The sequence below is a fragment of the Taurulus bubalis genome (genome assembly GCF_910589615.1).
Source record: "Taurulus bubalis genome assembly, chromosome: 9".
NCBI classification, from domain to species: Eukaryota; Metazoa; Chordata; class Actinopteri; order Perciformes; family Cottidae; genus Taurulus; species Taurulus bubalis.
This window is the reverse complement of record NC_136597.1, coordinates 1,598,080-1,613,537: the sequence shown is the minus strand read 5'-3', so window position 1 is coordinate 1,613,537 and position 15,458 is coordinate 1,598,080. Positions and strand designations below refer to the sequence as shown.

Below are 15,458 nucleotides of genomic sequence, written 5' to 3'. Positions count from 1 at the left end.
CCCGGACAGAGCCGTTCTCACCATGTTGTGTTTGAGGATTCTCTGGACCACAGGGGTGAACACTTCGATCACCACCATGGACCGCGGCCGCTCACGACAGTGCTGCAACACACAGCCAGGCCCGTCAACAGGAAGCACTTCAAAACGTTTCTCTTCACGACAGAAGGTACATTTCAGCGTTGCTCTACTTTGACACATGGGCTCACCTTGCAGAAGAACTCACACAGGTCAGGTGGTGGGTGGTTGTTTTCCAGAAGAGGAGCAATGGCCTGAACACACACAGAGACAGATGAATATTTCCAAATCCTATCTCTCTTATTTATCCTGGCTGGGAGCCACCAGTATAGATCTGAGCTGTCCGTTGCAAGAGATTTGTAAACTAAACCTGCAAGGACACTACGCAAACACCAGAACCGCTGTCAGTATCAAACTCTACCTTCCTGCCCAGATACACCATGATACACCATGCTAGCACCATGCTAGCACCATGATACACCATGCTAGCACCATGATTCATCATGATAGCGCCATGATAGCACCATGATAGCGCCATGATAGCGCCATGCTAGCACCATGATACACCATGCTAGTACCATGATAGCACCATGCTAGCGCCATGATTCACAATGTTAGCACCATGATTCACCATGGTAGCACCATGCTAGCGCCATGATTCACCATGCTAGCACCATGATTCACAATTTTAGCACCATGCTAGCGCCATGATGCCGCAGTTATGCCGCAGTAATGCCGCCACGATTGAATTTAATATATTTTGTACAGCCCAACATCACTAATTACAAATTATCCTCAGAGGGCTTTGCAATCTGGACATATACGACATTCTCTGACCTCACATCGGCACAGGAAACACTCATGATGCTGCCATCTTACTATGATATATCTATGATACATTGAAAGCAACAATCAAATATAATACCAGAACTCAAGCGTGTTAATTATTACGTTAATCAAAAATCTATTTATAGTGGAAACTCACCACAATGATGTTCTCATGATCCTGAGTGCTGAGATTAGCGTTCTGTGGGGAAGACCAAGAGAAAAAACTGTAGTCAGATGTCCTTGCAGGACTTATAAAAAACATTTTAGAAAACAAACAACATAAGGACACATCACCAGGCTAAATACTTCTTAGCAGCAGAGCTACTAGTTAGCTACTGGCCACATTGTCATAAAGCAGACTGTAAACATGCATGGTCTCCAGAGGAGCATTCTTAAAAGGAGTAGTTTTTTTCAAACTCCGTGTGATGAAGTTAATGCTACCACCGGTAGCAACCACTAATAGCGCAGCAAAAAGACTGTAAGCAAGGAAACCCTGAGCAGTGCTCATTTGTGTAAAGCGTGTTTTCTTGGCCAGGAGCCGTTTTTACACACAAGTCTAGTGTGAAGCTTACCGTTTCCCAGTTTACAGCTTTATGCTAAGCTAAACTAGCTGCCGGCTGGTAAGTAAACTAAATAAATAACTTATATCTTCAATGACTTTAGCAACCTCCTGACCATTCCTTCTCTTCCTCCACAGAGTTTTCCTTCACAAATGTCTAGCCAGACTACAGCTACTACTAAAGACCTACGGATAACAATGACGTATTGATTGCTCCATCAAAACCTTTTGGATTATGACCTTAAAATAAACATTGGCTTCTCCAGGGCCATGTTGTTCTGTATGAACTACTGAAGTAAAAAACACCACACTAAATAACCAAGTGAACACATTGTGTTCAATATATACATGAACCAATAATTGTGCACTAATGTAAGTGTGTAAATAGTGTGTGTGTGTGTGTGTGTGTGTGTGTGTGTGTGTGTGTGTGTGTGTGTGTGTGTGTGTGTACCTCAGCCAGCAGGGTGGAGATGATGTGCAGAGGAGCCTGGTGGATGGACTCGTCCTGCAGCGGTGAGGTCAGAGCCATGTCCACCAGCGCCCTGATCTCCTTCAGAACCACGTCCCAGCGACTCGGGTTGTTCAGGACCTTGCGGTACTTGTAGATCTTTTTCTGCACGAAAAACCCAACAGCCCCCCGTTGACTACTGAGAAAAACATCTGCAACATCATCAGCGGTTTCTGTGGCTGCTGGAGTTGTTCTGTGGCAGGAACTATCTTCAAAAGTGAGATTTTTCTACTCGTCTTTGTCCCGTTTCATGTCACCATTTCTCAAGTGCTTGGACATTTCTATCTAAAATGGCGGAGTGAAAGCCCATGAACAGGAAACGCTCATAATAGGTGGGCAGTGCTGCCTATATATTAGCTTTTGATTCTTCCTCGAAAGACAAAAATAAAGTAGAGTGAGCTCGAGCTCTCTGAACTACGTCAGGCCTACTTCCTCGTGCAGCTTTATTTGGCTCAGTGAGCGCAGCACGACTCAGGTACTGACAGCTTTAGATTGGACTGACTGAGAAGAATGCGCATGCAACACAAACCCATTCTGGTCTTTCAACATGATCAATCTGCAATAAACTTCAATATGTGTGTGTTTTAAAATAAGGAACAATACAGGTGTAGGGGTAATAGTTAAAGACAAACAGGAACCTTACCTTCCACTGCAGGGAGTGGAACCACTGGTCCCTTAAGTAGCTGTTTGCAGCCTAGAGAGAGAGACACACACACACACACACACACACACACACACACACACACACACACACACACACACACACACACACACACACACACACAGTTACAAAGTGATCTCAGTCGACTACATCCTGAAAGTTACACGTTCTGTAACAATAGAAGTCAACATGAAATCAGCAGACCTGAATATGGTTTTAATCAATTCTGAAGATAGAATTTCTTGACATTGACAGTTGCAGACGACTGAGGCAGGGTTTTAAATCACAAATGCAACGCCCTCCCTCGAACTGCAAACTCATTTCACTCCTCAATGTGCTGTGGATGTTTAATCCGTCACCAATAAAGGAAAGCGTGCCGTGACTGGATGCAACGCACAACGGGAGACGTTCAACCGTCTGCCAGAGGAAAAACTCATTCAACAGGCGAGGTCGGACTTTGACGGGAGACGTTCTGAGCATTGAAGCTGCACTGATCAATACTTCATACTAACAATGGGTCAATGTGTAATGTGAAAGTGGTTGCACATGGTGATGAATAAATAAAGAACTACCACGGAGGAGCCTCTAGCTGGGGAACACAGTGCTAGAGGACAGGAGGTGGAGACCACAAACAGCTAAAAGGACTAAGCTAACTGTTGCTGCGTGTAAATGATTAAGATCAGCAACCGACCAGAAGTAATTAATAATCAGAACCATTTATTCGCCAGGAATGTTTACACAAACGAGAATTTTTTCTTGGTGGAAGGTGCATAACATTAGACGAGACAATCATCAACAACAACAACAGTGTAATAGATAATAAGACAATTATAACCATTCATAAGGCAAGAATGAAATTGTATTAAATCAAATAATAATTAAGATTAACAATTGACGAATCAAATAATCATTGTCCCCTGAAGAAAACCTCCTAAAAACCTTTTTTTTTAACATTAAATATTCTAACTGAATATTTCCTCTGTTATTATTTCGTACGGGTTTAAACCTCCACAGCGTGATCTGGACGGTGTACATGTGGTTTGATGTCATGTGACGGCAGGAGCCAGGAGACGTACGCACACAAGCGCACCGATAACTGACCCACACAGAGTTGTGCGTGGGATCATGCGGAGGAATGACAACATGACGTTTCTCAGGGCCTTTGAGGTTACACAGGAGAATGAAGAGCCACGAGAAGCCCGTTTACACACGACTCACATCATCACATGACCTCTGTCTGTGAAGTACGGTTGGTCATTTGCGGTGGAATTTTGACTTGACGTATTATGGACAAGGCAGATTCATATGGGATTCTGACCACAGGCTGGAGGCGACTAGAGGGCCAGGTACACCGGGGGACAGGGCTGTAGACACAGGATCAACATTTTGATGTTATTACATTACATTTAGATGACGCTTTTATCCAAAGAGACTTACAAGTCCATGAGTACAAACTCAGAACCACAAGAGTCAAGAAAGTACAATTTCTTCAACAAAGTTAAACTACAAAGTGCCATCAGTAAGACATTTAAGTGCTACTAAAGTACGATTGATATCAAAGCCCATCTCGTGGCACGCTGCGTACCATCTCTGTCAGACTGTCAGCTGTGGGCCTTTAGTTGGAGGCTGCTCGTGATAAACCGAGAGGCACAGAGCAGGAGAGGCAAGATAAATACAGTGGTTGAAACTGTTGATGGACGTCTTTTCAGAAAGAACTTCTCTGGAAACACAGAGTACAAAGATAACTGAACCGGGACCACAAGCGACGAGCCATTCTTCCCGTCTGCTTCCAGCGTCTTTGCATTGTTTTTTACCACTTGCCCCAATGTTTGTTAACGGGAGAATAATTGATCATTGAAAGCGATCATGGTATAGAGCGATTGGAAGCTGTGCTCAGTACAGTGGCCGATGGTTTTCAATGAGATAGTGAAGGAGTTCAACTGTAACTCTTATCATATTATTAATAGAGTAACATGATGTCAGAATACACTGAAATGGAGTCCATTCTTGTCACTTGCACTTATGAGAAACTACTAGAGTCCTGGAAGCCAGAAATGAGTCGGCACAGTTTACACTTCCGGTTCCCTCGCGTGAAGTCAATGTGTTTGTGGTTAGAAGTCTGAAAGAAGCTCTGTGGTCAACCTATTTGTTCTCTGATATGAAATAGGTCAGGAAAAATACGCTAAATGAAAAAGAGAGTGTGACTGAGGCGACTGAAGGTCACGATGAAAGCAAACGTGCTGGAGTTGGTTTTAGAGCCTAGCGTAGTAGCGTTAGCTCCTTACTGCTGATCGTACTCACGATTCAAACATGTTCATTTGTGAAGATGATCTTGATGATGAAACACTCAGAATCATAAACGTTTGTTTGCCACTGGAACGTCCTGTTTGGTTTTGTGGGAGGAAGCAGCTAACTTCCCGTTAGCTAGAAACCCTCGTCATCCCTTCAGTGCCTTATTGCAGACCGACGGTCCCTTTCCTCACCCACTTCAGTGAAAAACAAGTGACGTCAATAACCCAGCATTTAAAAACTAACAATACAGCTCCTGCTGATTCATAAACCGACATGAAATATATTTGATTAACTTTTACTTGCATGAATGCACGATGACATTCATCAAATTTAGACCCAAAGGAAACTCTGACGCCGACCAACAAGCGAGCGACTGCATCACATTCATCACTGCGTTGCCGCGGATGAACAATGAGTTGCCGTAGACACTATCTTTCGGTTTTCTCCATCCTCGACATATTTGGTCTAATTTCCATGTTCTTCCAATGACTGAACAAACCCCAGCAGGTTCTCCAGGTTTCCACAGTCTCAGGAACCCCGACTGCTCCGGGCCGTGGAAGCAAACCGGCCAAAGCACACACTGAATGGGTCTGGCAGCGGTCCAAACAGCTGGCAGCAGGCATAAGCAAACACAACTGATGAGGTGGGTATACACTGTTGACCCCACCGCCAATAATGGGCCGAGTAGCGTATCAGAGGTAATTGGGCTTAATGGGTAACAGTACCGAATGTGCTCACTGAAGGGCTCTGGTTAATGTGGGGATGATTTTTTTTTCCCCAGGAAGTGAGAGCGGCCTCTCATAGTTCAGCGGGTACACTGGAAGGTGTCCAGTACGGGTTCTCCAAAACAATACAGCCACCAGTCTACCGTCAATAGGGATCGGTTTAGCCTTTTGGAAACAAACCTATTTTTAGGCCTTTGCTCGAAAATGTCATCCCCAAACTAAGAAGGGTGTATCTCTGCAACCACTATTTGAATAATGTTGGTGTTATACTAAAATGTACACATGTGAGATTTTGTTCAGATGTGTAAATATCAGTCTGTATGTTACTGGTTATGAAAAATGAAGATGACACACAGAAAAAATGAAAAGGTTTCAGGTCCGCCTATAATAAAGTGAAGCACAACAAACTTAGAGAGGGTTTAGAACAGAGAACATTCAGGGCAGGTCAAAAAAAATTGCATTGGGGCACATTTGCATCTATGACATTTGAATTGTCTCATGTACCAAACCATATATTTCACTTGAATATTACTTATGGTGTTCAATACATCCAAATACAGCAGTTTGGGGATTTTCTTCTCTCCATAGAGCAAGCTATGATTTACAGTTTTATATAACAATCACTCTGCATGGGTTTTGATTTGGTTAAAGGAATCAAACATCAGATTGAGAATGTGTGGAGACCTTTCTTTAGTGCTGACACAGCGCTCTGGAGACTAACCCCCCCCAGAACCAACGTTCCCACTACACCCACAGCTTTAAAATCTCAGTCTAATCACTGACCAAACAGTCGCCACACAGTGCTCTGCATTGTTCCCAGACATTCAATCTGTTTATCAAGAACAGATACAAAGACTGTGCCAAAGAGTTTGATGAGCTGACTTCATGCCAGACTTCACCGTCCGTTTCCAGGCAGGGAGCAAACACAAACACAAGCGCTGCACCCGTTAGCAGCCGTTAGCGTGCAAGAGGTGCATTGTACACCTGCAGTGTGGAACGTGTGTCTGAGTACCAGCTAACTGCTACCTGCTACCAGCTACCTGCTACCAGCTAACTGCTACCAGCTACCAGCTACCTGCTACCAGCTACCTGCTACCAGCTACCAGCTACCTGCTACCAGCTAACTGCTACCTGCTACCAGCTACCAGCTACCTGCTACCAGCTAACTGCTACCAGCTACCTGCTACCAGCTAACTGCTACCTGCTACCTGCTACCAGCTACCCGCTACCAGCTACCAGCTAACTGCTACCTGTTGACCTGACGGAGAACCATAAACTAGGCTTCATGGTATGAAACACATTTCTTAACAAAACCCTTTCTTATTTACATAATTGAACACTAATGGCCCTTACAGGAACGCATAATTAAAAACAGGAAATATGGAAAAGAAGAAGCAACACCAACAGTACACTAAAGTACGCTACTTGACATTTTGCTATATGCAGTTTATGAGCATCATTCAACATATTTATGTTCCCTTTTATTCCCATAGAGAAATAAAACTGCATCACATGCACCCAACTGATCAGATGCATTTATTATGTAACACGTGGAAGCAGCCGTGAAGCTTCCAGCCAACCGAAATGTCAAGTTATAAAACAATGCAGACGATGTGCAAAAGCAAAGTCACTGCAAACTGTGTACAAATACTGTGTACAAATACTGTGTACAAGGTTGTTTCAATACATGAAATATACATAAAGATGTATTTCTATTGTAGAGTTCAGTTATGGAACAACACTAACATGAAGGTAAGAACGGTCAACTCATTTATGGTTTTTAAAAGGATTGTTTCTAAAAACAATTTTGAAGTGTGAATGAAATGTATATTTTTTTTCTTTATATCAAATGAATTATCTGATTTAATTGAAAATAATTTAGGATAGGAATATTTAAGCATTATGCTTCAACCTTTTCAGTCCGTTTTGTATATCACATTGTGGCTTTCCTTCTTGTATTGTAGTGATTGACTGAATAAAACACAGTTAGTGTTTGTTTCTCGGTCTAGGTTCACCCACCAGCCCCGGTGGTGACGGCAGACGTTACCTGCAGCAGGACGGTGCCGCCGGGGAAGCTGAGCTGCACACAGTACTTGGGAGCGTTGTCCCACGAGAGCAGCTGCAGGTCCTCGATGGAGCTGTAGGACAGCGAGGCCTCCATGTAACCGGTGGGCTGCAGACAGAGAGAGGATGTTAGTCTCCACCGTCTCAACATTTACACAACACGCTGTGTATTTAAACAGAGCCAGAGCAAGGGAGGAAAAAAAGAGCATTTATTTTGACTGCCGGTCGGGCGGAAAGACAAAAAGCAACGTATCCCGGGCTAACCTGCCCTGTGTCCACACACAGAGCACACAGCACAGCGTCTATCAGCTGGGGACCTTCAGGGAGGGAATAGGCATTGAATGCTGAAACAAAGTGGAAAAGCAATTTAGCAAAAGCCATTAATCACACAAACACACAAACACGGTGTAGAAAGACACGGTTCATGTAGCTTCGAGTACACACACACACACACACACACACACACACACACACACACACACACACACACACACACACACAGTGTGATCCCAGTCTCCTGGTTCAGGGAGCTGGGAGCAGATGCAGCTGAGGACAGAACAGGCCACAACCTGTTTGCTCGTCTCAAAATGATTACAGAAACGCTGACAAATGACCACAAGTTTCCGGACTCAGAGACAGAAGAGTCTTTACGGAGGGGGAGGGGGGGGGGGGGGGGGGGGGGGGGGGGGGGGAGGGAGGGGGAGGGGAACCAGGAGCAAACAGAGGCCACGTATCTACTAGCCCTCTCTAGTCTGAACTAACGCTGTATCTGTATAATGTAGAGAACACCATGTTTGGCCCTGTGCCGTCACATGTTTCAGCTCATCATCGTAACCTCACTGCAGCTCACTTCTTCTCACACATTAGTCTGGTGGCGTCTCTCAGTGCGAGGTCATGTGTGCCTGGAAAGAGGATTTGCACATGGCACCAAACCAAAAGTGTTACCTGCTCATATAGTAACCTGTGACCACACACCTCCAGGTGAGGATCAAGACCCATTCACACCTCTTCTTCATGGAGGACAATAGAAGTTGCTGCATCAGTGTGTGTACATCAGTGTGTGTGTGTGTGCGTCAGTGTGTGTACATCAGTGTGTGCACATCAGTGTGTGCGTCAGTGTGTGTGCATCAGTGTGTGCATCAGTGTGTGTACATCAGTGTGTGCGTCAGTGTGTGTCCCGGTACATCAAATGTAACATGATAAAGAAAAATAATGACATGAATATTCCTGATGGTTATGATAATTGATACTAAATCTGAACACATTTCCTCATTGCAACCCGTTTAGAAAACATTAGTTCTGCAGTAAATACGACGCTCATATACATGAGACCAATGTCAATGTGTCCGTCACATGCAGATAATGACTATCATTATGGTGATGATGATCTAGCAGTAAAACTGGCCTCTGCTCTCAGACAGATAAACAGTCCGGCTCCACTCAACACAAACACACAGCTACATGAAGGCAGCAGCAAGGCAGTCCAGACAGGTGCTGCTCTCTATTTACCACTCACACGGCAAATATTGGTTCTGGGCGAGATGTCTCATGTCCTTGGAAGAGCAAACGCCTCCTTCTCCCTCCCCCTCTCCCTCTCCCTCTCTCTCTCTCTCTCTCTCTCTCTCTCTCTCTCTCTCTCTGACAGCGTTTTAAACGAGATGAAATTCAGAATAAAGAGCAGAATATGAACCGGTGTGGATAGAAATGGTGTTTTTGAAAAGGCAGAGCAGAACGGAGACAAACAGAAGGGACTTCAATTTACTGATAACCAGCCGAGGTTTCCATAGATACTACATCCTGCACGAGTCTCTCTCAGTTGGTTGGAGGAGGCTACAGCTCTGTGTGTCTCCTCTCCTCACCGCTGTGTTACCATAGAAACAAGGGGATGGAGATGTGAGTTGTTGTTGTTTGTTTCCAGGGAGAAACAGACAGAGAGCCAGTAGATGACAAAGAGAAGAAGAAAGAAGGCTGACCTGAGCACTGGCTATAGAGCGCCTGTACTCGCGTGGAGGCTATAGAGCGTCCGCACTCGCGTGGAGGCTATAGAGCACCCGCACTCGCGTGGAGGGCATAGAGCGCCAGCACTCGCGTGGAGGGCATACAGCGCCCGCACTCGCGTGGAGAGCATAGAGCGTCCGCACTCGCGTGGAGGCTATAGAGCGTCCGCACTCGCGTGGAGGCTATAGAGCGTCCGCACTCGCGTGGAGGCTATAGAGCGTCCGCACTCGCGTGGAGGCTATAGAGCGTCCGCACTCGCGTGGAGGCTATAGAGCGTCCGCACTCGCGTGGAGGCTATAGAGCGTCCGCACTCGCGTGGAGGCTATAGAGCGTCCGCACTCGCGTGGAGGCTATAGAGCGTCCGCACTCGCGTGGAGGCTATAGAGCGTCCGCACTCGCGTGGAGGCTATAGAGCGTCCGCACTCGCGTGGAGGCTATAGAGCGTCCGCACTCGCGTGGAGGCTATAGAGCGTCCGCACTCGCGTGGAGGCTATAGAGCGTCCGCATTCGCGTGGAGGCTATAGAGCAGCGGTCGGGAACCTATGGCTCGCAAGCCATATATGGCTCTTCCGGTGACGGCATATGGCTCCCAGAAAATTGAGTTGAAAAAAAAAAATCAGCTTGGAACTGATTTTAAAATACTAGTTTTGAAGATAAATTTCACGGGTCACGAGCAGTGGTCCCTCTAAGCTGTGCTCGGCCGCGCAGGCCAGTCGAAGTGGCCGCGCAATAGATTTTTTTTTCAGGGCTTAAAAATCTTTTTTGCGCCAGTGTTTCTGAGATAGGAGTGAGCCATCTTCACAAGAATACGATCTTTGATCAGGCGCCCCAGAAAAAGGTCTGCCTAGCGTTCAAACATGAGTGGCTAGATGAAATAATCCAAACTGACACAGGTAGGATGAAACTTTCAGACATATTTAAATATGAAGAATATGAAGTTATTCAATTGTTTATATAGGCTACCTTTAGGAAAAATGACACCATGTCAATTTAATAGGCCTATAATTATTGTTAAGCACTGCATTAGCATTTTTCTTTAAATGTTGTACCTGCTGAGAAATGACTAAACACCTTTGATACTTTTATTTTTTATATATATCATTATCAGTCATAACCAGTGAACCAGTCATAACCTCCCCTTATTGAAGTTCAACAAAGATCCTTTAAGTTCAACTAAACTGACTGGTAAAACACCATCATTAAAATGTTCCCAAAGTCCAGCCATTATAAAGGATATTGAATAAATATCAACCTTGTATACATATTGATGCATTTGCTGTCATCTCAAAGCACCCGCAAAGTGCTCAACCTCACCACGTATGAACCAGACTACAAGGACATCAGCAAAACCATGCAGCACCAGAAGTCGCATTAAAAGTAAGACATATTCAATTTATTATACATTAAAAATACTATATGGCTCTCAATGAAATCTCATTAGAAATATCTGGCCTTTATGGCTCTCCCAGTCAAAAAGGTTCCCGACCCCTGCTCTCGAACGTAGTATAATCTATAGTAGTATAATCTAGATTATACTAGTATTTATTAGTATAGAGTATACTAGTATCTAAAACTACTAGTGCAACTAGTCTCCTCTTCCTCTGAGCCATAGTAAAACACACCCATGAGCACAGGGAGACACGAACCTGCATCACAAAGCACACACACACACACACACACACACACACACACACACACACACACACACGACCAGGATAACACCCGTCTGAAAATAGTTCCTGACAAATGAAGTATTCCCTCCTGTTTGAGTAACATTCCCTAAAAGGCAGACTGCCCACTGAGCCGTTAAAGGAGACACTAGGTGTGAGACTATTGTCTCAGCTGACTGGACCAGCCTGAGCTGCAGAGGAAGCAGCAGGTTTGCAGGAGGCACCAGTCAGGTGTTCAGCTCCTGCTGCCGGGGTCAGGACTGGAAAGGCCAAGCAGCCATTTTAAAGGTCAGTCCACCACGTACACAGACGGAACACCAGCAGCAGTGGAATCAGCTGTTATTACTGCTTTATTGCGGCTTTATTACTGCTTTAAACCGTGAGAATCAAAAAGAGCGAAACTGGCAAAACGCCGTAAACCAACCTCCAGAGGAATTGTAATATCTGTAAACTCATATCAGGTCTACTTTATTACCTTCCTATAAGCTCTGCAAAGAGTCTGAAATGCATTATAAAGAAACAAAGATTGATGATACTGTACAACATTTACTTTAGATGTTTAAGATCTCCTGCTTCACTGCGGCGAGTAGAGACCCAGCTTCACGCTTTCATGACTCAATAAAAGTGTTTTTATGTCTGCTGCCTTCTCTAATATCCCACAATCTAATCAAACCTTCTTCCCGGTTTCTTATAATAATAAAAATGATTGATCATATTCTAAAAAACTAAAACAGCAGAGTCACAAAAGACGAGCACCTGTGTAACACAGGTGCAGCCAGACGGAGGCGGTTCACATGAAACCTGCTCCGGGTCCCACGGGAACACGCCTCCTGGTGAAGGCCGGCAGCGAGGGGACAAGAGGGCTGCCGGGTTCCCGCCATCAAGCAAACAAAATCAATCCCCTCCCCCGGTTTCAGATTCACCAATAATCACACACACAACAGTCGTACTAGGGCTGGGTGGGATGGCCAAAAATTCATATCACAGTATTTTGTAAGATTCTGGTGGTTTCACGATATATCACTGTATTTTTTTTCGAGTAAACACATTAATTCATTGACGCCGAAAAGGACCGCCGCCGTCGTTGTTCACCGCTCGCTGTCCAGCAGCTGTTGTTGCTGTATGTTGGTACATAGAGGGTGTTAGGAAGCTAAACATGGAGGGACTTAGGACCCAGGAGAATGTAGCTGAAAAAAACCCAGGAAGAGTCAGTCTCTTCCTGCGACGGAGTTTCTTCTTGTTGTGATAGTGGGTGAGCTTTACCCAGCATGCAGTTCGGCGGTGTAATTTTATAAATGTACAATTATCAATGTTACAAATTGTTTATGCGTCACAAACTGTTGTGTCGTGATGTTTAACGAGTTAAAGAGCGTTAGTTGTGGGTTATTAATTGTTGTTATAACATGACTAAAGTTATAACCATGACTAAAGTTACAACATGACTAAAGTTACAACATGACTAAAGTTATAACATGACTAAAGTTATACCATGACTCAAGCTACAACATGACAAAAGCTACAACATGACTAAAGTTATAACATGACTAAAGTTTATAACCATGACTAAAGTTACAACATGACTAAAGTTATAACATGACTAAAGTTACAACATGACTAAAGTTATCACATGACTAAAGTTTATAACCATGACTAAAGTTACAACATGACTAAAGTTACAACCTGACTAAAGTTACAACATGACTAAAGTTACAACATGACTAAAGTTTATAACCATGACTAAAGTTATAACATGACTAAAGTTACAACATGACTAAAGTTATAACCATGACTAAAGTTATAACATGACTAAAGTTACAACATGACTAAAGTTATAACATGACTAAAGTTACAACATGACTAAAGTTACAACATGACTAAAGTTTATAACCATGACTAAAGTTATAACATGACTAAAGTTACAACATGACTAAAGTTATAACCATGACTAAAGTTACAACATGACTAAAGTTATAACCATGACTAAAGTTATAACATGACTAAAGTTATACCATGACTCAAGCTACAACATGACAAAAGCTACAACATGACTAAAGTTATAACATGACTAAAGTTTATAACCATGACTAAAGTTACAACATGACTAAAGTTATAACATGACTAAAGTTACAACATGACTAAAGTTATCACATGACTAAAGTTTATAACCATGACTAAAGTTACAACATGACTAAAGTTATAACATGACTAAAGTTACAACATGACTAAAGTTACAACATGACTAAAGTTATAACATGACTAAAGTTACAACATGACTAAAGTTACAACATGACTAAAGTTACAACATGACTAAAGTTACAACATGACTAAAGTTACAACATGACTAAAGTTATAACCATGACTAAAGTTATAACATGACTAAAGTTATAACCATGACTAAAGTTATAACATGACTAAAGTTATAACATGACTAAAGTTATACCATGACTCAAGCTACAACATGACTCAAGCTACAACATGACTAAAGTTACAACATGACTAAAGTTTATAACCATGACTAAAGTTTATAACCATGACTAAAGTTACAACATGACTAAAGTTACAACATGACTAAAGTTATAACATGACTAAAGTTATAACATGACTAAAGTTATAACATGACTAAAGTTACAACATGACTAAAGTTACAACATGACTAAAGTTATAACATGACTAAAGTTCCAACATGACTAAAGTTATAACATGACTAAAGTTATAACATGACTAAAGTTACAACATGACTAAAGTTACAACATGACTAAAGTTACAACATGACTAAAGTTATAACATGACTAAAGTTATAACCATGACTAAAGTTATAACATGACTAAAGTTACAACCATGACTAAAGTTACATTACAACATGACTAAAGTTATAAACATGACTAAAGTTACAACATGACTAAAGTTATAACATGACTAAAGTTATAACCATGACTAAAGTTATAACATGACTAAAGTTACAACCATGACTAAAGTTACATTACAACATGACTAAAGTTATAAACATGACTAAAGTTACAACATGACTAAAGTTACAACATGACTAAAGTTATAACCATGACTAAAGTTACAACATGACTAAAGTTTATAACCATGACTAAAGTTACAACATGACTAAAGTTATAACCATGACTAAAGTTATAACATGACTAAAGTTATAACATGACTAAAGTTATAACTTGACTAAAGTTACAACATGACTAAAGTTACAACATGACTAAAGTTATAACATGACTAAAGTTCCAACATGACTAAAGTTATAACATGACTAAAGTTATAACATGACTAAAGTTACAACATGACTAAAGTTACAACATGACTAAAGTTACAACATGACTAAAGTTATAACCATGACTAAAGTTATAACATGACTAAAGTTACAACCATGACTAAAGTTACATTACAACATGACTAAAGTTATAAACATGACTAAAGTTACAACATGACTAAAGTTACAACATGACTAAAGTTATAAACATGACTAAAGTTATAACATGACTAAAGTTATAACATGACTAAAGTTACAACATGACTAAAGTTACAACATGACTAAAGTTATAAAATGACTAAAGTTATAACATGACTAAAGTTATAACATGACTAAAGTTATAACCATGACTAAAGTTATAACATGACTAAAGTTTATAACCATGACTAAAGTTTATAACATGACTAAAGTTTATAACCATGACTAAAGTTTATAACCATGACTAAAGTTATAACATGACTAAAGTTATAACATGACTAAAGTTATAACCATGACTAAAGTTATCACATGACTAAAGTTATAACATGACTAAAGTTTATAACCATGACTAAAGTTATAACATGACTAAAGTTTATAACCATGACTAAAGTTATAACATGACTAAAGTTACAACATGACTAAAGTTATAACATGACTAAAGTTTATAACCATGACTAAAGTTACAACATGACTAAAGTTACAACATGACTAAAGTTATAACATGACTAAAGTTACAACATGACTAAAGTTTATAACCATGACTAAAGTTATAACATGACTAAAGTTATAACATGACTAAAGTTATAACCATGACTAAAGTTATCACATGACTAAAGTTTATAACCATGACTAAAGTTATAACATGACTAAAGTTACAACATGACTAAAGTT

The 15,458-nt window shown here is 41.7% G+C and overlaps 1 protein-coding gene across 1 annotated transcript in view; it reads right to left on the bottom strand.

Annotated features, from left to right (window-relative positions):
- The window catches only part of cmip (c-Maf inducing protein), a gene marked incomplete at its 5' end in the record, with an annotated part of 50,610 nt that overhangs the window by 19,398 nt on the left and 15,754 nt on the right, over positions 1-15,458 (bottom strand). Inside the window, 6 exons of the mRNA XM_079223288.1 lie at positions 22-102; positions 207-269; positions 1,001-1,042; positions 1,854-2,015; positions 2,554-2,604; positions 7,636-7,761. Coding sequence (XP_079079414.1) covers positions 22-102; positions 207-269; positions 1,001-1,042; positions 1,854-2,015; positions 2,554-2,604; positions 7,636-7,761 — 525 coding nt within the window. The remainder of the gene's footprint in view (positions 1-21; positions 103-206; positions 270-1,000; positions 1,043-1,853; positions 2,016-2,553; positions 2,605-7,635; positions 7,762-15,458) is intronic.